The 24,933-nt window shown below is 39.7% G+C and overlaps 1 protein-coding gene across 1 annotated transcript in view; it reads left to right on the top strand.

The window, feature by feature from the left end:
* The window catches only part of LOC122561473 (collagen alpha-1(VII) chain-like), a 133,214-nt gene that overhangs the window by 85,551 nt on the left and 22,730 nt on the right, over positions 1-24,933 (top strand). Inside the window, exons 19-20 of the mRNA XM_043713217.1 lie at positions 6,550-6,666; positions 13,335-13,412. Of these exons, the coding sequence (XP_043569152.1) occupies positions 6,550-6,666; positions 13,335-13,412 (195 nt within the window). The remainder of the gene's footprint in view (positions 1-6,549; positions 6,667-13,334; positions 13,413-24,933) is intronic.

The following is a 24,933-nucleotide window of genomic DNA, read 5'->3' as shown; positions in this document are numbered from 1 at the left end:
AAGCACTTAGCTGAAAAGTCTGTTCTACATTAATGGGCAAAATTGAACCTTTAAGTTGAGTAAGAATGGGAATGATTTGTTGATGTTTAACAAAGACCTACAGAATATACATGTCTTTTTTTAAGAAAAGCTGTTCATGAATGAATGAATGCAATATGAAATTCAACTTCAGTAAGTTGCAAAATGAATGAAAGCAAATGGCCACCCTATTTCCTGACCCTTTGCCTACTTTGAAAGAGAAATGGATCAAATAATCTCCTACCACTTATTTTTTAATTCCACCAAAGTTGAATTTCAACCTTATATTACTATCTTTACATAAAACCAGCCTCAAACATATAAGTTCTTTTTTGCAACACTTTATTGAGATCACCAGAATATATTATTGATGTATAGTTTCAAGCAAACATCTTGAGAGTCATGTCAAAAGCCTATCATACTTGTACTCATATTTGTACAACTTTGAAGATCACCTGTGCAACTGAAATGGTTGTCCTCCTCACACCTCCTATTGCAGTTGAGATCTGCTTGGAAGTAGTTATGCAACATGACACCTATATTATCACCTTTTTTTCAAAATCTTTCTGATTGCTACAGTAATTATTCTTTTATAAGACAGCTTTTGGAACTCTGATTGACATATTGCTCTGAGTCAACTATTTATTCTCTGTTGCTTTTCTCAAAGCATCAATCATTGGTGAAATGTTCTTTGCCAAACTTGATTTTATGATCTCTCTTATTCATCAAGTTGACAAAATTTAATTCTTACCCAGCTTATGCACCCAGGTAGTATCAAGTATTTCTCTATGTCAGGTATGGCATGGAGTCAAATTTTATCTGCTTCTATCCCATCAATGTGTCTGAGCCAATGCTCATTAGTACATGTTCATCTGTATTGTTATATTTTACACTCTTTTTGCTTTCTACAACAGCTTTAGACTGATGTAAGCTTGCAATTGATGCAATATTCCATCCAGCATATAAGGAATATAATATTAAAATTACACTATCTATCCATAAACACATAAATGGATCAGACTAATCTTTGCCCTTTTTTCTTAGCAGGTATACGTATGAACTGCACTGGATTTTTAGCATACCTGTCTATGTTATAGTAAGAAGCCTAAGTCCCTCATTATATTGTACCTCCTTGATTAAGTCACCTCTTAGTTTCCTTTATTCCTTATTCCAAAGAAAGCAACCCTAACCTATCCAATCTTTCCTTATAGTTGCAATTTTCAATCCTTGGCTACAGGTAAATCTCCTCAATACTCTCCCTTGAGTACTCTGTCAAGCAATTAAGCCTTTCCTGAAGTGTGGTGGCCAGAACTATACACAAAACTCCAGCTGTATGGCTTATATTTTTTTCTCCCTCCTCCCCCACACTACTGCCTAACAGCTAGGCCCAGGAGCCGAACAGCAGTAGTGTTTATATTTTCCCCAGCACCCATGATGTGTGTGTACAGGTGTGAGACAGAGTGAAAGACAACAAGTATATAAATCTTTATTCTTTTCCACTACCAGGAAGAAAGGAAACACCAGAGAGGCCAGTAACAAGGAATGCCCTTCTCATCAAAGGGCAATGCCGCGTGATCAAAAAAGTGAAAGGGAGGCAGGGATTAAATCAAAATAGAGTTGGAGGGGGAAATAAAGCATTCCACTCCCTGCGGTGCCCACCTCTCCCTGAACAGCTCAAGGGTGTTGGTAGACACCGCGTGCTCCTTCTCCAGAGACATCCGGGCTCGAAGAGGGGCAGGCAATTGGCCATAATGACCACCTCCACAGCCCGTTGCCTCAACCTGTTAATGGCCAGTTTGGCCAGGCCCAGGAGCAGACCCACAAGGAGATCCTCTGACCTGTCCTCCCCTCTCTGCACAGGGTGCCCAAAGATCAGGAGCGTGCGACTGAAGTGCAACCAAACGCAGAGTAGAAGGTTTTCTAGAAAACTAAAAATGGAATGCAAATGCTCACACACCATTTCAACATGGTGCACGGACTCCACAGCACCACAGAACAAGCGGTTGGGCTGGGAGTCCATGATCCACCACAATCTGCAGTTGCAGGGAACTGCTGCGTTCAATACTCTCCACCCCAGAACCCTGAGAGAAAGGGGGAGTACTCCCGTGTAGAGAGCTCCAATGGCTTATTTGTTCCAGCATTTTATCCCTACTCTTGTATTCAATATCTCATCCGGTGAAGGAAACTATCCGATATGCCTTCTTTGTTGCCTCATCTACCTGTCCTGCCACCTGTTTACATATTATTCCCTTTCATTTGTTTGCCCTTGCTATTTGCATAACCTCCCACTTCTCTGAATTGAATTCCATTTTCCCTTTTCCATCTGCTCAACAAAATCATTGATATCTTCTTCCAATCAATTGCTGGCCTCTTCACTGTCAACCATGTCGTCAATATTTAGGTTTTCGGCAAACTTTCTAACCATGACGTCTTAAATTAAAATCTCAATCATTCACTTTAGATTTTAGATGTTCCTTCATTTTACTTTAGTTAGCACTATCCACAAAGTGTTGCTGTTTAGATTTGCTGTTTGTTTACCTGGTATGTATTTCCTGGTTCCAAAGGAAGCACCATCATAATAATTGCCTGCACCGATATCCAGAGCAAAATGCCAATTAGAAAGTGTTATCAGCTCAAGGGACTCTTCATTGTCTATATAGTCTACTCTGGTATATGACCACTTCCCTAAACATTTTACAAAATGTCCATGACTTCACGTATATCATTTGAGCTGACCTGTCATCCTGTAACCTTATAAACTCGTTTTCCTAATTAGAGTAATAGAAAAATCTAACCAGAAAGCACCAATCAGTTTCATCCCCTATTCTGAAGTAAGAACCAATAACAAGAAGCAACTCCTAGGACAGACACTCCACCCACACAGTTTTTAAGTTCCCTGACTGATCCTGTGTTAGATGATGTTAACTGCCTGTCTCAGGATCCTCACCCCACCTGCTCCTCTATGTGTTTCTGACTGCCTGTCTCAGGCTTGTTATTTCTCTAGGGGCTGAGTTTTAAAGGTTAGGAAGGTCAGAAGGATAGGATGGTACTACCTTCTGATGGTTGTGAGGGGGTTGCTAATGGGCAAAGGCACCCTACGAAAATAGGAAATCCTTCCCACAGTTTAAAAAGTTGCTCTAAAAAAAGCAGATACTCCCACCTTCCTGCCATTGTCAACCCTATTATTGTGTGGGCATACTAATATTGAAGTAAATTGAGCTTTTAACAACCTCCATTCGATCATTGATTAATTAGTTACATGTGGCAGATGGGCTGATATTCTTGGTGCCTACCCATTCCCATACTTAGGGGATGCATTCAAGGTAGATGGGAAAGTGCTGGCAACCCAACTGACCTATTTTACATGCTTTCCCACCATTCCCCCCCCCCCCCCCACCCCCGCCAAAAATGCACCCAACAGGGGTCATGCAATATCTAGCCGTAGAGTTATTATAATATCAAAGGCCATTCTTCCCATCAAGTCTATCCTATCATTATAGGCACACACTTTTTGTGCATTGTAATGTCATTATTTTGATCATGTGTGTAACCAAGTTATCAACCGCTAAGCAAGTTTACGTTATTGAGGAGGTTGTTTTCACCTTCTTGCACCTAAGTGTAGAGGATTACGTACTCTCACAACCTTGGGTCGGAACCTTGAAGTACTATGAACACCTTAATTTGTAATGTCAAAGTGGATTTTATAAAAGACACCTGGTAAGTCCAAATATTTTAAGATGTAAATTAAGTGGCTGCCTGGGGAGAGTGAAAGATCTATGGAATATCACACCTAAAGATGTGAAGGGAATTGCAAACAACACATCAAAGGGGAAAGTCGCAAGTCAAAACAGACTGAACCGTAACCTCTTGTGATTACAAAGATAATGATAGGCTGAAAACCGCCCCCTGTGATGATGTCCCAAACTGTAGTACACTTTGTGTTATTCACTTCACAGAATATGCAAGGAAATGGCTTAAACAGTTAGTTTCAACATGACTGGAATGTACTAGTGGAACTGAGATACTTGTGTATACCAGTGATCTGATGTACCTGTGTGTACTAGGCTGGATTCGAGCATTAGCAGTTCATGAAGGTATAGCCAATGAACTAGCCCCTAGTTACTCCTGTGTTGCAGATAAATCTTACTCTGAGTGCTAAAAGTCGAGAAGCTAGCAGCCAAACAAAAAGAAACAGGACAACAAGAGTTCTCTCTCTCACCTTTAATACTGGAATTTCAGTCAGTGTCAAAACAAATCAGAACAGATCCTCAACCAGCCTAAGAGAAAACTAAGAGAAATTAACTGCAACTACCAAAATATATGGCTGCTGGCAAACTCCACTGCAATGGCTGCAATGTTCAACTATCCACTCTTCACAAAAAGTCAGATACTGATCCATATATCTGTTTATTTTAAAAGTTATATCTTTTTGAAAATACCTCTTATTTCTAATGTGTGTGTTCCATTACTAATCCTTCTCACATATGGTAATTAATGAATTCATTCTGTGTAAACTCAAGAAATCCTGGTTAAATTGGATCCGTTTGTAACATAATTTCAATTCAGGCTAGGAGAAAGTTATGCATTAGAGAAGGTATAAGTAATTAAATTACTCTTGCAAACAGCCAGCAAGGTGAATAAGGGAAGAAGGAGAGCCAGTTCATCCATCCTCACCCAGGAACGTAATGATTTGGGTATCCCATCTGGAACTGTAACAAAAAAGAGAAAATGCTGGAAAATCTCAGGAAGTCTGACAGCATCTGTAAGGAGAGAAATATGCTGATGTTTCAAGTCTAACTGACCCTTTGTCAAAGCTGGAACTATAACAAGTTGGGGATCTTCCCACAGGTCCTGTGTAAAACAATGATTACAAGGGCCTCCACTTGATTTTCTCATCACTAATTTAAGTGGATGTCAAGTGCTTTGGTTCCATCCTTACCTGATTTATTTTTTGAGTTACTGCACCTAGATGTTTAAACATGTTGAAGTGCAAGAAATAAGAAAAACTACCCCACGCTTTGTATTCACTTGGGAACCTTGCAGCTTTCAATATTCAGACTGTCACTTTTGTACTTGAGGTCAAACATACAAACTTGCCCTCCCATTCCATTAAATAATGCCTACCACATATAAACTATGATATCCTGTGCAAAGTTCCTTGGATGCATTCCATGAGCCATGAGGTTGGAGTGGTAGAGTAGTTTACTGGGGAGGCTGCAGCATGGTCAGGAAGCAAAAGAGCCTCTACGAAAGCATGGGCCTCAAGGATGGGGCAGCAGCAAAACAGTGTCAGGGAAGGCTAAGTACTGGACTCTCTATGCTAGAAGATGCAAATAGTTTATTACCAGAAGTCCCACGGACATCAAGGAGTCAGTTCCCTGCAGCAGAGTGGGCCAGGAAATTCTGACAAGCAGTTGTTCACTCTTTAGGGCTTGGTTGTGAGGACCAACAGCACGAGGGCACACTTAACCATTAGATGTCCAAAGGATCAGCTAAAGACTTGGAATAAAGGGCCTACACTGAGGAAGGTTAATGAATCATAAACTTTCACTGCTGCTGAAAGCAAGACATTCCTGCTTTCCATTATTTTAGCAAATAAGTCTGTGATACTGATGATTCAAAACAAGGAACTAATTCTCAATGGTTCTTTTTGATTTGGGATGTTGTGCAATGGTCACCCACAATGAGCAGTTTGTTTCTTTAGGATGGCTTTCTTTCATGTGTGTGCTTAAATTGTGTTGTTTCTGCTATAAAGGATCCCTGAAATTGAAATTCCATACATTCAACATGCTTTTTCTCAACACAGGATTGTGTTGCGAACAGGACAATTTGTAATTATTCCTATTTGTCTGCTGCCATTGTTCTTCTTGGTGATAAAGATGATAAACAATAAACCTTGGCAAATTGCTGCTGTGCTAAGTTGCATTGTGGCTATAACAAGGTCACCATTGTGAGACCCAAGGCTAGTCTGAAATTGGTCTTTATTATTATTCTGTTTTGCCATTGAGCCACCATAGTTAGATTCTCTGTCTGCTGAAAGTGAACGACTTCCTGAAATGACCCAAAGGGAAATCCCAGAAGCGGCAGCAATTGTCCAGAGGGAGAAACATAAGTGTGGATGCTATGGTGTAGTAGTGGTATTGCTCCCATAGCCAATTCGCCCATGAAGTGACGGTAGTACAAAGAAAGACGGAATAGAATAAGACAGATGCAGAAAGCCACTTTTCAAAAGATGCAAGTTTAGCTTTTTCTGGAACACTCTGACCAGCAGCAATTGATGGGAAATACAAATTTATACAACCATCCCAGTGCAATAGGTGGAACTTGTCATTTTAACCACACATGCTTTTGGTATGTTGTGATACCTCAGAGGTCCCACACAGTCGAGAATGTTGTCAAAGCCAGGATTTATCCAATATTGCTAAATCTGGAAATAGTGCTAACCTTTAAATGAATATGCACATGAACATAAAACAGCACTTTTCCTTGTCTCATATTAGTCACCTTTTCATTTCTGGTTTGATTGTACAGGGTTATAAGGGTGTACCTGGACTCACTGGCCTGAAAGGGTCTACTGGATTACCTGGAAAGCCTGGATCCCTTGGACCACCAGGGCCTCAAGGACCTAAAGGTGAAGCTGCAGCAAAGGTAGGATTGGTAATGGATAAAATAACTGATTGCATTTCTAAATATTCCCAAGAGTTTATGCTTTTACTAACAATTTTCAGCATTCAAATTTATTTTGCTTTTGTATTGCATTTCTCTGTTGCATTTCCTTTTACTTACTTTTCTGAAGAAAGTGAAGTCATCTTGACTGAGTTTAACAATGAACTGTACTTGTAAGCTCTATACATTAAAGAACGAACTTAATTTGAGAGCCGTAATGCCTAAGCAATATTTGGCTGTGATTAATGTGAACATCTTTCATATAGAAAAATCAAGGCTAGAATCAAAAAGTTCATTACTTGTCTTAAAAAAATTATTATATGTGAGCAGATAATAGCAAGTGAGAAAATACAATCTATAATAAATATATAACTTTAATTAAAATATATATTGAGATTATTCTCAATGTAGAGAATAATCAGTCAGTGAGTCTACCCTGAGGAAATTTAATTTTAATTCATTCATGGGATGCGGTTGTCATTAAGTAGGCATGTATTTATTGCCTTAAGGCCAGTTAAGAGTCAAACCACATTGATGTGGGTCAGGAGTCATATGTAGTCCAGGCCAGGTAAGGATGGCAGATTTCTTTCCCTCAAGGACATGAGTGAAACGGGTAGGTTTTTCCTGACAATTGGCAATGGTTTCATGGTCATTATTAGACTTTTATTTGCGGATTATTATTGAATTCAAAATCCATTATCTGCCATGGCAGAATGTAAACTCAGGTCCACAGAACATTATCTGGGTGTCTGGATTAATAGTTCAGCAATAACACCACTTGGCCTCCCACTCTGCCGAGGACATGGAGGTCCTGAGCCTCCTTCACCGCCGCCCCCTCACCACCAGACGCCTCATCTTCCACCTCGGAACACTTCAACCCCAGGGCATCAATGTGGACTTCAACAGTTTCCTCATTTCCTCTTACCCCACCTCACCCAAATTCCAAACTTCCAGCTCACCACTGTCCCCATGACTTCTCCGGACTTGCCCTACCTACCTATCTCCTTTCCACCTATCCACTCCACCCTCTCCTCCCTGACCTATCACCTTCATCCCCTCCCCCACTCACCCATTGTACTCTATGCTACTTTCTCCCCACCCCCACCCTCCTCTAGCTTATCTCTCCACGCTTCAGGCTCACTGCCTTTATTCCTGATGAAGGGCTTTTGCCCGAAACGTCGATTTCGAAGCTCCTTGGATGCTGCCTGAACTGCTGTGCTCTTCCAGCACCACTAATCCAGAATCTGGTTTCCAGCATCTGCAGTCATTGTTTTTACCTTCACCTACCCCCTATCTACCTATAAGGTCCTGTTGAAAGTTCTTATAAAGAAGGACATTGATAAGTTCAGAAACTGATTTGTTCTGCATCTGAGGGATTGTAGCCTTTTCCTGAACTCCTGCAACAGCAATACTAGACAATGGATAATTTTCCTTGTTCAAGACAACCTTAACTTGGTCCCAAAGAATTCTGATAAAATTCTGGCTTTTATTGGTAGAGGAATTGAGTTCCGGAGCCCTGAGGTCATGTTGCAGTTGTATAAGACTCTGGTGCGGCCGCATCTGGAGTATTGTGTGCAGTTTTGGTCGCCATACTATAGGAAGGATGTGGTGGCACTGGAACGGGTGCAGAGGAGGTTTACCAGGATGTTGCCTGGTATGGTAGGAAGATTGTATGAGGAAAGGCTGAGGCACTTGGGGTTGTTTTCAATGGTGTAAAGAAGGTTTAGGGGTGACTTGATGATTAGGGGTTTAGATAGGGTTGACCATGAGAATCTTTTTCCACGTATGGAGTCAGCTATTACGAGGGGGCATAGCTTTAAATTAAGGGGTGGTAGGTATAGGACAGATGTTAGGGGTAGATTCTTTACTCAGCGAGTCGTGAGTTCATGGAATGCCCTGCCAGTAGCAATGGTAGACTCTCCCTCTTTATGGGCATTTAAACGGGCATTGGATAGGCATATGGAGGATAGTAGGCTAGTGTAGGTTAGGTGGGTTTGGATCGGCACAACATCGAGGGCCAAAGGGCCTGTACTGCGCTGTATTTTTTCTATGTTCTTTCTATGTTCTACTGCCAAACAGGATCAGTTCATTGAATAGCCTTCCTGCCTGGTTAAGAAATCACCGTACTCTGCTTTCCAAAGATGGCAATTCTAGGCAAGGCTTCCAAAAAAGAATAGCACTCTTAACAATAGTTGTACATAAAACATTTTCATGACTGTAGATTCTACTCAAAGATTTCATTTTTCTAAGTTGGTATAATTACAGTTACACTTAAGACAATGTTTAATTTATAATGGAATACGTTAACACATAATGCTAGAGTTGTCAATTTGCAAACTGAAGCTAGATCAGCAAATTAATTAATGCCTTGGGGCCATATTTATTCATAAGTCCACATGAAAACCCGTTGCTGCTTGTAGGAGAGAATGTGATATTGTCAAGTGATGCAATCTCACTCCTAAAGATTTTAAATGCAAATTATGAAATGGCTTGAAATTGCAAAACAGTGTCAATGAGTGCTGCAGTAGCAGTACTTTTGTGCAAGGACATGCATCAGGGCTTTCTAAACCTATTTCACATCAGAGTATTGAGAGTCAGTGTTAAGACTTTTACCTACCAATTATGGATAGATCTGAACAAAGGACTCAAAGATGAAAAGAAATCTGCTTAATTCATTTTCTCAAGCCTTCTATATTTCTCTGGTGATGGTCTTTTCATAGATCTCCATTATGAACCAAAACTCTCACTGCAATGTGATTACGTCTTTTCTCATCCTCCTTCCAACGTAACCTCTCTTAATCCCCAGTTTCCTTGCCTTCTGCATTTGCTCCTATGAATCAATTTTCCACACAATTTCTGAATTAGAATATTTCCCAAAAGTTTCCCCTCAGCTGTGATGCAGCCCTTGATCCTACCACAATTTATCAAACTTTTGTTCTTGTCCCTTTTTCTGCTCATCCTGGGATAAGCTGACATCAATTTCTGTATTTTGTGGAGTATACTTCTGGTTGGTATAAGACTAGATGATTGAAGCCACAATATCGATCAAATTCTGTATCCTCTCCCCATTTCTAGGGGTTCTTCATCAGTAGGTCAGCATCATAATTTTAACCCTATTAAGTCTATATGTGAGTACTGAAACTTGGACATAGGCATTACTTAAAAATCCACTCCAGTTTTAGGATCTTGAATTTCCTGATGGTAATCTTCGGAAAAATCAAACTTTTCCAATCTCATCTGATATTCCTTGTAAACCCAAACTAGTGCATAATTGACCAACAAAATCAAAATTTCTCAAACAACTCAGCAGGTCTGGCAGAGGGAAAAAGAGTTAGTGTTTTGGGTCCAAAGACCTTTCTTCAGAACTGATTGTAGCCCACAGCCTGCTTCAACCTCTTTCCTTAATTCGACATACAGGATTGCCCATCCAGACTCATTATTTCTGCCTCTTCCTGCCCCACAGAATTAATCTCTCCCTAACACTATCCACATTTTTTCCCCCTTTTGTAGTTGCTTCCCACTTTACAGCCCCAATCCTTCTTACACTTTATGTCAGTTTCAGAATTTCCATGGATTCCAGCCACCTCCTGCAATGCCTTTACATGTCCATCCCCCATCAGGGCAATCCCAGGTCCTTCCGCTTCTTCCTGGAAAACAGGCCTTAACCATCCCCATCTACCACCACCATCCTCTACCTGGCTAAGCTTATCCTCACTTTGAACAACTTCTCCTTTAACTGCTACCACTTTCTTCAAGTCAAAGAGTTGGCAATGTGTATCCGCATGGACTCCACTTATGCCTGTTTCTTTATGAGATACTTGGAACATTCCTTGATCAGTCCTACTTCATTCTTTCTCCAGTTTGTGATCAGTGGTGTTTCTCTCTCTTGTCTGGAATTGAAAAAGTTTCTCAATTTTGCTTCAGCTGATCCATCTCTGACACCTCCCTTCTTTTCCTTGACATCCTTTTTTCCATTTCTGGCAATAGGCTGGCCACTAATATCCATTTCAAGCCAATGACTGCCACAGTTACCTCAACTATGCATCCTCACAGAATAAGCCTTTCATCAAGAATGGGGGTGGAGAGGGGTCGGAAGGGGGCTGGGAGATAAATATGAGGGTGGGATGGGGGTGTGGGTGAGGGGAAGATGGTAGGTAGATGCAGATGGGGTGTGATGGTGATAGGTCGGAGGACAGGGTGGAGTATATAGGTGAGAAGGAAGATGGACAGATAGGACAGTTCAAGAGGGTAGTGCCGAGTTCGAGGGGTGGATCTGAGATGCGGTGGGGAGAGGGGAGACGAGGAAACTGGTGAAGTCGACGTTAATGCCATGTGGTTGGAGGGTCCCATAGTGGAGGTGAGGCGTTTTTCCTCCAAGCAACCGGTGGCTTGGATTTGGTGGTGGAGGAGGCCAAGGACATGCCTGGAGGAAGAATGCCTCGTCCTCCACCTTGGGACCCTCCAACCACACAGCATTAATGTCAACTTCACTAGTTTCCTCATCTCCCCTCCCCCCACCTCATCCCAGATTCCAACCTTCTAACTCAGCACCGCCCTCTTGAACTGTCCATGTCCACCTCCTTCCCACATATTCACTTCACCCTCCCCTCCAATCTATCACCATCAGTCCAGCTGAAACTACCTATCGCCTTCCCAGTTCCTCACCCTCACCCCCAATCACACCTGCACCCCCACCCCCACCTCCACCTTCTGATTAAGCTCCCAGCTGCCTTCCCCCCACTACCTCTTCCCCCACATTCCCGGTGAAGGGCTTATGCCTGAAATGTCGATTCCCCTGCTCCTCAGTTGCTGCCTGATCTGCTGTGCTTTTCCAGTGCCACACTTTTGACTCTGATCTCCAGCATCCGTAGTCCTCACTTTCTCCGATGCATCCTCGTACCCTGCTTCCTGTAAAGACTCTCTGCCTTTCTCCTAGTTCTTCCATCTCTGTTGTATCTGTTCCAAAGATGCCAACTTCAACAAGTGGTTCTCCGAAGTATCCACCTTCTTCCTTAATTCCTGGCCACCATGATTAGCAGGGCCTTCAGCCATGTCCAACCCATCTCTCCACTTCAGTCCTTCCCTTCCCTCCCATAACAGCAATACCAACCCACCATCATCCAAATCCAAAGGATCATAAGCCACCATTCCACCAGCTCCAATGGAAAGATACCACATATTCCCCTTCTGTCCCTTGTCAGTCTTTCACTAAGACCATTCCCTCTGGGACACCTTGGTCCACTCCTCCTCGACTCCCTCCAACTCTCCACACCCCATGGAACCTTCCCATGCAATCGCAGAAGATGTAACACCTGTCTGTTTACTTCCTCTTTCCTTACTATCCAAGGCCCCAGACACACCTTTGAGGTAAAGCAGCGAGTTACCTGCACTTTACTCAATCTAGTCTACTGTACTTGCTCACAATATGGTCACATCGACACTGGGGAGCCAAGGCAGAGACTGGGTGACCACTTTGCAGAACATCTACTTTCTGACCCTGAGCTACCAGTTGCCTCTCTGGACCCAAAATGTTAACTCTGTTTCTCTTTCCACAGCTGCTGCTGAGTTGTTCCAATGATTTCTGTTTTTGTTTCAGATTTACAGCATCCCCAGTTTTTGGGTTTTTTTTTGTTTTGTGCATAATTGATGAAACTGGAAAATGTAGCTTGAGAGCTGGACATCAAGTTTAACAAAGCTAAGGTATAGAATTCTGATCAGCAGTCTTCCCAATGTAGAACCATCTTATTATTTTGAAAATATAAAATTTTATAAACGAGTAAAACTTGTAAGACAAGTAAAAAAAAGTGAAACATTTACAAAAGTATGGCAAGATTTGATGGACCTCTTCCCAATGCATTTTTGTGAATGACTATTAATAACTAATAGTCCCACTTATTTAAATATATGAAAGGTCTTTTCACGCCTCCTATTGATCTTCTTGTACTTCAGAAGGAATGGAAGATGGAATGTCAGAATATGATTATGAAAACACAGAAAGCTGTGTGGGAGGTTGGTAAAGAATGATTGATGTATAAGTAGGTTCACACAGCTTAATCACTTAAAGTTTCTACAATTCAAATAGATTTCATTTTTAAACAAAAATACACCAATTGAAACAACCGAGTGTATGTAATTTGAGCTGAGACGTGGAAAGACTTTGGGACGATGTAAGATTCTGAATATGTTAAAGATCTTTTTGAAATGTTGAGCAAGATATTCAAACTTTAATTAACCATTTTTTTGTTAGTGCCTAAGGATTCATTGTTATTCCATTTTCTAATAAGAAAATTTCTTATCTTAGTTGGACAATATAGAATTAGCCTCTCTTTCTGAGAAAGAAAAAAAAAGTGAATATGAGCTCTTGACTACCATCCAAGGAATTCACATCCTACTGAAAATCTATGTAGATACAAGAGGAGATCAGGATCATTCTCTGGTTTATGTTGTCCATGGTTGAATAGCCTGCTCATATTCACAGTCTATTGTTACTTATGAAGACTATCCACCATTGGTAAAGAAGTATAAAGAAACTGATGGTATTCATGGGATTATATCGTAGAACATATCAACATCTTCAGAAAAGAACTGAAAATATACAACATACTTAAGTATTTAATCATAAATGGTTGAAGTCTACCTTTTCTTTATAGGGTGAAACAGGGAAGAGGGGAAGAACACGTCGTGGAATGAGAGGATCCCCAGGAATTTCTGGAGCCAAAGGAGATAAGGTTAGTAAATGTCTTGTAGATGCATTACCAATGACATGGCTTTCACAGCATACAATGCATCAGTTGTGACCAAGTAAAAATGAGTACATCTCGTTCACCAATCACTGCGCTTATCATCAGTGGTGACTGCCATTTCAAGAATAAATGACAAAAATTAACTCAAAAATGCCTTATTCCAACCCAACAGAACAAAGGCACACCATCTAGCAGAGCAAAAGTATGCAATTGCGAATAATTCTGAACAGCAAGAACAATAAGAATCTCAAAAAGATGAAATTCCAATAATATCTCAAGATAGAAATGGATGTTGTCAACTACCTCCATGGAGCAGTACTTGGATAAGCTTCCAAGAGAAGTAAGGATACAAAAATAGATTAGGACTGCGATGGTAGTTGTAGGATCTTCCATATTCAGCAGCAAAGGATTCAGTGACACCACAAGCAAATAAGATAGCCAAATCCTGATGGAAACACTTACAAAATAACTAGTGGGTGGTGAGGAAACTGACACAAGAAAATAACCTACTAGCCTTTAACCATACCACCTTGTAGCAGCCATGTCAGTCCAGAATGGCTCAGCAGAAGTAACAATTAAACAGTCTTTGTGAAAAAAAATCTTCCAGTGTATTATATGACATTATCATTGTGCCAAGTGGGACAAACAAAGGTATATTTAACATTCTAAAAATGGGCATCAATGCAATTCAGTGAATCAACAACAGAACTGTACACCAGAATTTATACCTCATGGCCCAGAACATCTTTCACTCCTTAATCACCAATAAATTGAGATCGTTTTACTCCAATAAAACATGTTGAAGGACTCGTCACAAACTTGCTATTAGAATGGCTGAATGCACAGGACAACAAAGGTCCTCACATTATGTTCATGAAGATCTGTGCAGAGCACACACAGCTGCACCTTGAGTCAAGTTATTCTACTCCAAATATGGTTTTAACATCTCCCTGACATAAGGTGGAATATGGTATAGTATGTCCTATTTACAATTACAGAATAAATCCAACTCAGTAAATTACTGTCCAGTCAGCTCCCCTGCATCATCATTAAATGAAGGATAGAGTCATAAACAGCACCATTGAATGATCTCTAAAGAATTAATTTTCAATGCAATTCCAGCACTTAGGTAATGTGACTTCAACAGAAGGTTCAGAAAAAAGTATAAACATTGTTACATCCTGTTAAGAAATGGGAATCAGCACCCTTTTTTTAACCATTGTTTAGTCAGTTACAACCAATATCTCTATTTTCTTTTTGTCCTGCAGTTATCACACTTCGATTAAAATGTAGTTTGCTATAAAACAAATTATCAAGGTTTTGTTGATTGAAAGAAAGAAGAATTTTATAATCTACTAATCCCAAGGAAACAAATAGTAAAAACATGGCATCAAACATATCCACAAATACAGGTAATAAGTTCTGAATGGGAGAGTTTCTTGAGCATACAGATAGAGAATAAAGATTATGCAGTTTAAGAGTCCTTGAAGTGTTATGAATTGAGACCACAATGGTTTGCTAAATGTCTCAGCATGGTTTTTGCTATTCATCATAAGCGGAGTTGAAATTTCCATCTAAAAACCATTGCAACAAACATAATACTAGGTCCTCTGCAATGGTGACTTCTTTCTTCTACATCTGTTCAAAGATTATGGGTGTTACCAGCAAGGCCAACATTAGTTGTCCATCAGAAGTTCATGGCAAAGAACAACTGCCACTCCTCCATATGAATAAGGCATGTGGAGCAAAAACACCTTTACAGATCCTGTTCATGCAGAAAAAAATTGAGAAACAGAATCTTAAGTTTGTCATGTCCATCATAGATGTGACCAAATTCATATCAACTGCCTTGTCCTCATCTACCATCCCACCAGCATCCACAACCATAGGATCATTAGCTGTCAGTTCTGCCACCCCTAGCAGGATGCCACCACCAGACATATATTCCCCTCCTCTCCCTTGGGTCAGCCTTCCGGAGGAACATCCTGGTCCACTTCTTCTTCACTCCCAACCCATCCCCACACAATCGTAGAAGGTGTAACACCTGCCCATTTACTTCCCCCCTCCTCACGATCCAAGGCCCAAACACATCTTCCAGGTGACGCAGTGTTTTACCTGCACTTCACTCAATCTGATCTACTGTATTTGCTACTCTACACTGGGGAAACGAAGTGCAGACTGGGTGATTGCTTTGCAGATCTGTTAAAAAAAAAACTCCTGAGCTTCCAGCTGCCTGCTACTTCAACACATCACTGTGTTCCCCTGCCAACATTTCTGTCTCAGTTTTGCTGCAGTGCTCCAGCAAAACTCAGCCCATGCTGGAAGAACAGCTCCTCATTTTCTACTTGGGAACTCTGCAGCCTTCTGGACGTAATATCGAGTTCAACAATTTTAGGCCTTGCACATGGGCTATTACCACATACAACCCATTGTCAACTACTAATAGTCCCATTAGCATCTATTCATTCCCCCAGACTGACTTTTAGCCTCTCCTTTGTCTATGCAACTGTTTTTCTCTCTCTTTGGGCTCTATCTTCACCTATTGTTTACTCTATCTTCAGCATAAATATCAACTTTTTCCTAGCTATTATCATTTCTGAAGAAGGATCATACAGTCATAGAAATGTACAGCGTGGAAACAGACCCTTCGATCCAGCTTGTCCATGCTGACCAGATATCCTTAATTAATCAAGTCCCATTCACTAGCATTTGGTAATAGCCCTCTTAAACCCTTCCTATTCATATAACCATCCAGATACCTTTTAAATGTTGTAATTGTACCAGCCTCCACCACCTCCTCTGGCAGCTCATTCCATACACGCAGCATCCTCTGCATGAAAATGTTGCCCCTTTCGTCCCTTTTAAAACTCTTCCCTCTCACCTAAAACTTATGCCCTTTAGTTTTGGACTCCGCTATCCTGGAGGAAAGACCTTAACCATTCATCCTATCCATGCCCCTCATGATTTTATAAACTTCTATAAGGTCACCTCTTCGTCTCCGATGCTTCAGGGAAAATAGCCCCAGCTTAGTCAGCCCCTCTCTTGAGCTCAAATCCTCCAACCCTGGTCACATCTGTGTTAATCCATTTTGAACCCTTTCAAGTTTCACAACATCTTTGCTATAGCAGGGAGACCAGAATTGAACACAGAATTCCAAAAGTGGCCTAACCAATGTCCTGTACAACTGCAGCATGACTTTCCAACTTCTGTACTCAATGCACTGACCAAGTATACCAAATGCTTTCTTCACCACTCTGTCTACCTACTAATCCGCCTTCAAGGAACTATGAACTTGCACCCCAAGGTCTCTTTGTTTGGCAACACTCCCGAGGACCTTACCATTATGTATATAAGTCCTGCCCTAGTTTGGCCTACCAAAGTGCAGCACCTCACCTTTATCTAAATTAAACTCCTTCTACTAATCCTTGGTCTATTTGTCCATCTGACCAAGGTCCCTTTGTACTCTGAGGTAACCTTTTTCACTGTCCACTATACCAATTTTTGTGTCATCTGCAAAATTACTAACCATACCTCCTATATTCACATCCAAATCATTTATATGAATGTCAAAAACCACCGATCATTGTGGCACACTGCTGGTCACATGCTTCCAATGTGAAAGCAACCTTCTAGCACCTACCTCTGTCTTCTACCTTCGAGCCAATTTTGTATCCAAATGGCTAGCTCTCCCTGTATTCCCTGTGATCTAATCTTGCTGACAGTCCACCATCCAGGCCACTGACCTGAAATATTAACTCTGATTTCTCTCCATAGATGCTGCCAGACCTGCTGAGATTCTCCAGCAATTTCTGTTTCAGTTTTTGTTTCATTTCACCTTAGAGGTGTGACAAAAACATCAAAGAATTATGATTGTTGAATCAAGGTCCAAGCTATTCATAGCACAGTTTAATTATTCTCTTTACCCATCTTTATTTTTTCTCCTTTTTTCTGATGTGTTTGTTCTCAATCTCTCACTCAGTGCTAATAGACAGTTAGTTTTAAATTTCTTTTATCCTGAGTATCATCACATCACACTCGATCCTGTGCTCACATGAAATGGCCTATACAGCAACCAGTATTTATATGTTGCTGAATTCACAGCAATAACTCACATTTGTTTGATAATACAGATATCAGAACGATGTGGGAAATAGAAGACGATGAAAAGGAGATAAAAGCACAGTCAGCGAGGATAGTGTTATGGAGTTATTGAAACCAAGAACTAAGTGGCACTGTGGAGATGTTGAAGGACAAAGTTCAAGAGGACAATGATGGTCAAAGTTCAAGGGGTAATGATGCTGCAGTATAGATAGAGGGAGAAAGGAAGCAAATTTGTGATGCAGGACTGGAAAGTTCAAGCATGCGCATACAGCTGGAGGATATTGCAGAATATGAAGATGTGAATGCACCAGAAGCAAATATAGTTTTGTGAGAATAGAGATGATGCGCATGTGCAATTAGCAGCAGGAACCATGACTAAAATTTTACCTTACCATTCAGCATTGATGTTAACTGTAACCCCCTTTCATTTTCCATGTCAGGATCAGCTACCTCAGCACAGATTAAGGATTGAAATGAGGGCCTCATTCCAGACTCTTGACTCTGTTACAGAATGCACTTACTGCTAGAATCAAAAGTGATGTCAACTTGATTATCTTTAATAATAGATCACATAGAAAGGTTTACTGCTCTTTTTGTTGTGTGACTAATAACAGATTGATAACTAAGTGTCATTAGCATTGCAATGAGGATTGAGCACTAAGTACTAGCAAAAGGGACACTGCTTTGTTCCAATACTTTCCAATCCGACTGTTGTAAAATATATTTATATCTATAATGGCAATGAGCCATGTGGCTTAAAATATAGTGATCTACATGACAAATTGTTAATATATAGCACTTTCAGAGTTTCCATAATAAATAGAGCAGGAAATCAATCTGTTGAATGCCTCAGGCAAAAAAATCTTTCAGCATCACCAAAAGTTCATAATTTCAAATTCCTATTTATTTTTAATTAAACTTTAAGGGTATGCAAGAACACCGAAGGTGAAGAAGAGAGAGTGAGTGAGCTAAATTAAAATAGAGTTGGAAGGGAACAAAGAACCCTTGTCTCTTTAATTATATCCGGAACTGCTCTTATGCACTTTTGCCATATATTAACCACCACTAGCAAATCACTCATGCTTTTCAGTTGATTAATTTACATACAAAGCCCTTTGAGGGCAATGCGGATCATCAAAGGTGAGGAAGAGGTGAGGGGAGTCTAAATCAAAATGGAGTTGGAAGGGAAAATAAAAGCACTCCAGTGCCCACCTCTCCCTAAAGGTGAATATCGCATGCCACCTTATCAGGGATGCTTGGGCATGAACATAACCGTAGAAGAGGGCAAGAACCCTTCCCTGAAATACAATGTCCAGTGAGAATCACCTGCTTACAATTAACTCTGGAGCTGTTTGTTTTAAACTTAAAGGAACCTGAAACTGGATGCCATATCCATTCCAGATGTTGATGGACCAATTTTCCTTATTGAACCATAGCAAGTAACCATGTACAGGTAGTTCTTCTATAACGCAACAGTTGCATTCTTGGACAATCCTGCATCATAGAAAAATCCCACTTTAGACACAGTACTTAAAGTGTTGGTCATGTAATCGCATTACAGCCAACCCACGTTTTAAAAGTTCACGTTTTAGAAAGTGTCCCCAATCCATCAATTGCATTACAGCAAATTTGCATTAATGAAATGCGCATTTTAGCAGAACGAGCTGTATTAGAGGTCCACAATTCACAAAGGAGATGTTTGTAATCAAGCACTGACTGAAGCCTCAGACTAGGACAAGGATGTCATTACCAGTGGCTGTGGAGAGGCCCATGACTCTAGCCAGAGAGAAAGAAGTGGAGCAGACACTAGGCTAAGCTGTTACTTACTGCACACATACCACTTTCCGGATAATTTTGGGCTGTACAATTATAGAATGCTTATCATGAAAGTCAATATTTGAATTTCTTGCAACCTTCAAAATTCCTTCATTTTGCAGAGGTCCACTACACCACCTGCAAATGAGCCAACAGATAAACTGGAGGGTGGTACTCAGAACCACTGCCACCATTACTCTGATGCACAATGTACACACAACTGGGCAGAAATCATATTATGAAAATCATGCTGCCACACTAAATGTGTTGAATAGAATACTAATGTCCTCCTCTAGCGTGGAGCCTTAAAGGAAATTAATAGTGTATGTGTCAAGATTTGTTGCCTGAAAAGGAAGAGAAGGAGAAAAAAAACAAAGATCTATGTTTATATGAAACCTTACACAACCACATTATAGCTCAAATTGGTTTTATTGGCAACAATGTATTTCCTTGGTGTCATCACTGTTGTAATATAGGAATTGCGACAAATAATTTTTGTACAGCTAAGCATCAGTGTGATGATGACTTTGTTAACAATGTGTTTTTGTGATGTTGATTGAGGGGAAAATATCAACCAAAGTGTTAGGGATAACATTTCTGCTCCTTTAAATAATGCCAGGGATAATTTCCATTGAGCTCAGTTGGAAGACAGGGACTTGGTTTAATATTTCATATGAAAAATGGCATCTCTAAGAGTACAGAATTCCCTCAGTACCGTGCTGGAATGAAACATATCCCTTTTCTGTTTGGATTGTCCATGTTCAATTCATGTGATTATGCTGCTAGCCAATTCTGCATTTACTGACAGTCACACATCTTACCATCCCTCTGTTATTGACCATCACAATTGGCTAAAATGCTAGAATAAAGCTACTTCAAAACAAACATCCTGAATCAAATTTATAAATCAAGCAATGCAATATTCCATGCAAACAGTTATCTAATGACCCTTCTGTATTCACTTGATGCTTGTCTTCTTCTTGCTTTTGTCACAGCCCTGCATCAGCCCAGCAATGACTAATGTTGAGTGGGAGACACTGCAGATAGCTTTAGAAGATTACTTTGGCTACATTTGGCCCTAGATGCCCTGACTTCAGGTTGCAACACCTTGGCTTGGGTGACAACAGTCTGGACTAGCTGACTGGCTGAAAGGCAACATTAGCATAAAAATTATAAAGGAAAATTATAAACCCTCCTGCACTTTTACAACCAATCTGTATAAGATGGATCACTAAAATCAATAAATTTCATATTTCTAGCACATCCCAGTGATTGAGTGTTTTAAAAAAAAGAACTTCATTTTAAAATTTTACGTTTATCTTCTACTTTGGGATTTTTCATCATTGTACCAAATGTTATTAGTTTAAAACTGGTATCCGACCTTGTTTAGGTATCCAGCCAATTCAGCCATCCAATTAGACTTTGCAATTCCTCCACTTCAATTTTGGAGGCTGCTGCATCTTTCTCTGAGGCCCTACTTTGACTAGTTGTAATGGGGCTAATATTTTCCAAAGAAGATTGCTGATGCAAAGTGACACTTGATCCATTCTGCCTGATTTCCAATCCAATGTACCTAAAAGCACCAAAGACCTGAATTCCAATGTTGAATTCTGCTTTAAGCCATTTATGACAATATTTTGAAATTAATTGCTCTCACCCCAAAAGAGAGTCATCAGTATGCATCATAAAGATGACTGAAAACTGTCTCCCACAATGCCAGTAAAATATGACAGGATCTCCTTTCAAATAGAAAGAGACTAATTGCATTAAAAAGGATCTTATTAATGAATGCCAAACCATGAGATTCACATTTATTAAACTTCCAGAGTGTAGTGATTGGGACCAGGTGGACCTCATTGACTATGAGGTTCCTGATGGGGTTTTTAACCTGGGCCAATTAGGAAAGCCTTGGCTGACCAATATAACCAGGAGATTAGAATCTCCTCATTTGAGGACTGACTCCAAGCTGGCTGCCCACAGCCAGTGTACTATGCACAAATAAACAAAGGGTGACCTGGTGATGGGACCCGACCTCTATGCAGTTATTTCACACAGCATCCCCAATGTGTCTCTTTTGGAGGGCAAAGAAACACTTCTATTTTGAGCAGGTCTTACTGCAGAAATGCAGCTTGATATCAATTGATCTCTATTCCCAAGAGTTTATTATTGAAAATGCCAAGAAAATCTGCAAAATTACTTTTTCTAATATAGATGAATCTTCTCTAATATCTTAGTTCCTCAATTTTTCTTCCAGATCAGAACCATTATTCTTGCTTAAGTCCTATCAGGACACAATTTTCCCATGCATTTCCACCTAAGAGATAAGGCTAGTTGTCCCCTATCTGACACTTCCATGTACACCACAAATTCTTTCCAGTTTTGTAATTCTTGCTGTTTAGCATCTTTAATTAACTTGTCATCTAATGTATTCATGCCAACTAAGACTTCCTAATTGCATGGGCCTCTGCTCCTCATTTTATATATTCAACGATTTGTTATATTTTCCAGTGGCCTTTCCTCTTGTACTCTTAATAGTCATATTTCTTCACCAACTAGCCCGTTCGGTAAATATGTGACCTTAGCATCTGTATTCATTGTTATTCTTTGGAACCGAAAGACCTTGTTTTAATCATCAGAACTGAGCTGTCCTCCCTCAGACAAACTGCCTACTGTGACAGTCTAATCCTCATATCTGTGTTATATGTGGTCATGCGGAAAACCTGATTTGTCATTACTTTCTGTCACTCTTTTAGAATCTATAAATTGGTAATCCATTCCAAGTAAAGTACCTGAACATTCTGATTCCTATGCTGCACAATTATTATAAATCCATCTTTATCAACAACCTTTTTCAGGGCTCCACTCTGTTTAGGCCTGTCTCTTTTATAACAAAGCTGATCTCCCTTATTAAAAATTGGTTTCCAATGTCCTTGAACCATATTGTAAGCCTAACCCAATTCTTTGAGACTTTGAGTTTACTGAAAGATTTTCTCCTTGTGTGCAATACATTCAAATGCTCAAAAATGCTAGAACTAATTGTAGTCCCTTCCCAAACTGAGATGATAAGTTAATACTGACTTACTTGTACCAAAATTAACCAATGGGAACTATATCCTGAATCATTTGCAGTGAATGCTTAGCATGGACAACCAGTAATTTAGTTTGGCTGATCTGCCAAAGTTTAATGAAGCATTTTGTCTATTACTGTCTGTATCCTTTCAAGCACCCTGAAGCTTAAAAAAAGGTGTTTTGCTTCCTTAGGCATAACTACTATCTTCATATTTGTACATATATCTCTAAATTCATCATGAGTAAATGCCCCTGTCCCCCTGCCATTATGTAAAAAATGTTGCCAGTGGTCAGAAGTCACGACTTCTACATTTCAGGATCCACAATAATTTCTTATCTTTATAATGTATTATTGCAAACTGACGAATTCTGGTTGGAAATCTACAACATGTTAAATAAAAATAGTTTTTCTTTGCACTAAACCTTTAAATCTATAGCCACTGCCTTGTTGAAATCCTTCATGGGAGGCTGACTTACTATAGACCATGAGGACAACTTTAATATTTCTTACAAATCTCATATCCATCATTTATGTTTTCTATGACCCTATTGCATTCTTCATCCCTTATTCCTGCACCCTTCACTAACATTCTTAGACTATTAGAAGATAGATGGACAAATTGCATATGTAGATTTGAAACAATTAACCTTTTGTCTTCTGATCTCCTGTTCCCTGGTATCAACATTTCTTTAATTCCTTTAGTGGGAGGTTATGTTCCTTAAAGGAATACAAAATTCTCTAACATTCACATATTTTACAAATATAATAGCTTTGACATTTTCCATATCCACTTTCATCTTGTTTTTTTTCATCCATAGCCTACTTAACAACAATGGTATTTCACTGGATATTATATCTTGGTGATAAAATGATTGACTCTGATTAAAGAATGACTGCTCTTTTTAAAGGTTTTAGTGTTGTATTATCCCCAAATGTGAAACTGATAGAACTATCAAATTCCTTAATGTTGTTTCAAACCTTTATTATCAAGGAATTTAGATTACATTTCAGAGTCTCTTCCCCACACTGTAAGCATGCATCCAGTGTATAATATTGTATGACTGAAAGATTACGTCACCAACACATCATCATACAGTCATAGAGATGTACAGCATCACTTGGCTGAATCTTCTCATGACCAACACAATGTCTTTTCCTTGATTCAAATCACCATCCTCTCCTCTGAATCTTCGGTTTTGCACTTAATTTTGCATACTCTATTATATTACTTGGGGCAGTTTGTGGTGTAGTGCTATTTTGAGTCATACCTGAAACATTAGTTGACTATATCCTAGGAATTTTAGTGTTCACTGTAAGGCCCAAATTCTCTTCACTTCTCAAAATTATCAAAAACATTTCTGTCTACATTCCTTTGATTCAAGTTCTTCTTTTGTACTGTCACCTGCATCAAGATGATCTTGCCATCCAGTTAACATTGCATTTTCCAATTTCTTTTGTATGATTAGTTGCCCCATTTGTACCATGAAAAATGTAAAATGAAAAAAAAAATCCTGCACCTTTAAATCCTGCTAAAAAGGAATGTTATCCAAGGAATTTTATTTAATGCATCTAATATTGGTTCTACCAGTGTGTATTTATCTGCAAGCTTATCTCTGAACAAAATACTAGATAACTATCTAAACTCAATATTTTTGCACAGTCTAATAATTTAAGTGCCAGCACAGATTGGGGAATTTCAGGTGGCAGATAAAATTCAATACAGAGAAGTGTAAAGTGATACACTTTGATCCAAAGAACATAAAGAGACAGCATAAAACAAAGGGTACTATTCTAATGGGTGTGCAGAAGCAGAGACATCTGAGTATTTACATGCATATGCCATAAAAGGCGGCAGGACAGCCAGGTAGAGCTATTAAAAATGTTTGAGTATTCTAGATCTCATTAATAACCTTGGAATACCAGGTTATGCTGAACCTGTGTAGGTCAGCGATTAGACCTCATTTGGAGTATTGTGTACAGCTCTGGGTATCACGCTTAGGATGAATGTGATTCCATTAGCGAGAGTGCAGAAGAGGTTTACGAGAATGATTCCAGAGAGGGCAAACTTTAATTATGAGGATCATTTGGAGAAGATGAGACAGGTTTCCTTGGAGATGAGAAAACTGAGGGAAGATTTGAAAGAAATTTTGAGGGCTCTGAGCAGAAAAGATAGTGAGAAACTGTTTATACTCAAGAAAAGATTGAAGACCAAAGGGCACAGTTTTAAAGTACTTTCCAAAAGAAGAAAATGTGAGATCAGAAAAGCTTTGAAATGTAAGTGATAAGAGTTTTGAATGCATTAACTGGAAGTGTTGTGGAGGCAGGTTCAATTGAGGCATTCAAGAGGGCACTGGATGACTTTTTAAATAGAAACAATGTTCCAGGGTGACAGAGAATGGACAGGATTTTGGCATTAAGTAAAAATGCACAGCGAGCTAATGCAGGCATGATGGGCAACATAGCCATCTTCTGCACTGTGACAATTCTATCACTTAAAAGAACAAAAGACATGTGCTGCAC

This window comes from Chiloscyllium plagiosum, chromosome 23 (genome assembly GCF_004010195.1).
Source record: "Chiloscyllium plagiosum isolate BGI_BamShark_2017 chromosome 23, ASM401019v2, whole genome shotgun sequence".
NCBI classification, from domain to species: Eukaryota; Metazoa; Chordata; class Chondrichthyes; order Orectolobiformes; family Hemiscylliidae; genus Chiloscyllium; species Chiloscyllium plagiosum.
This window is presented reverse-complemented; position numbering and strand designations above follow the sequence as displayed.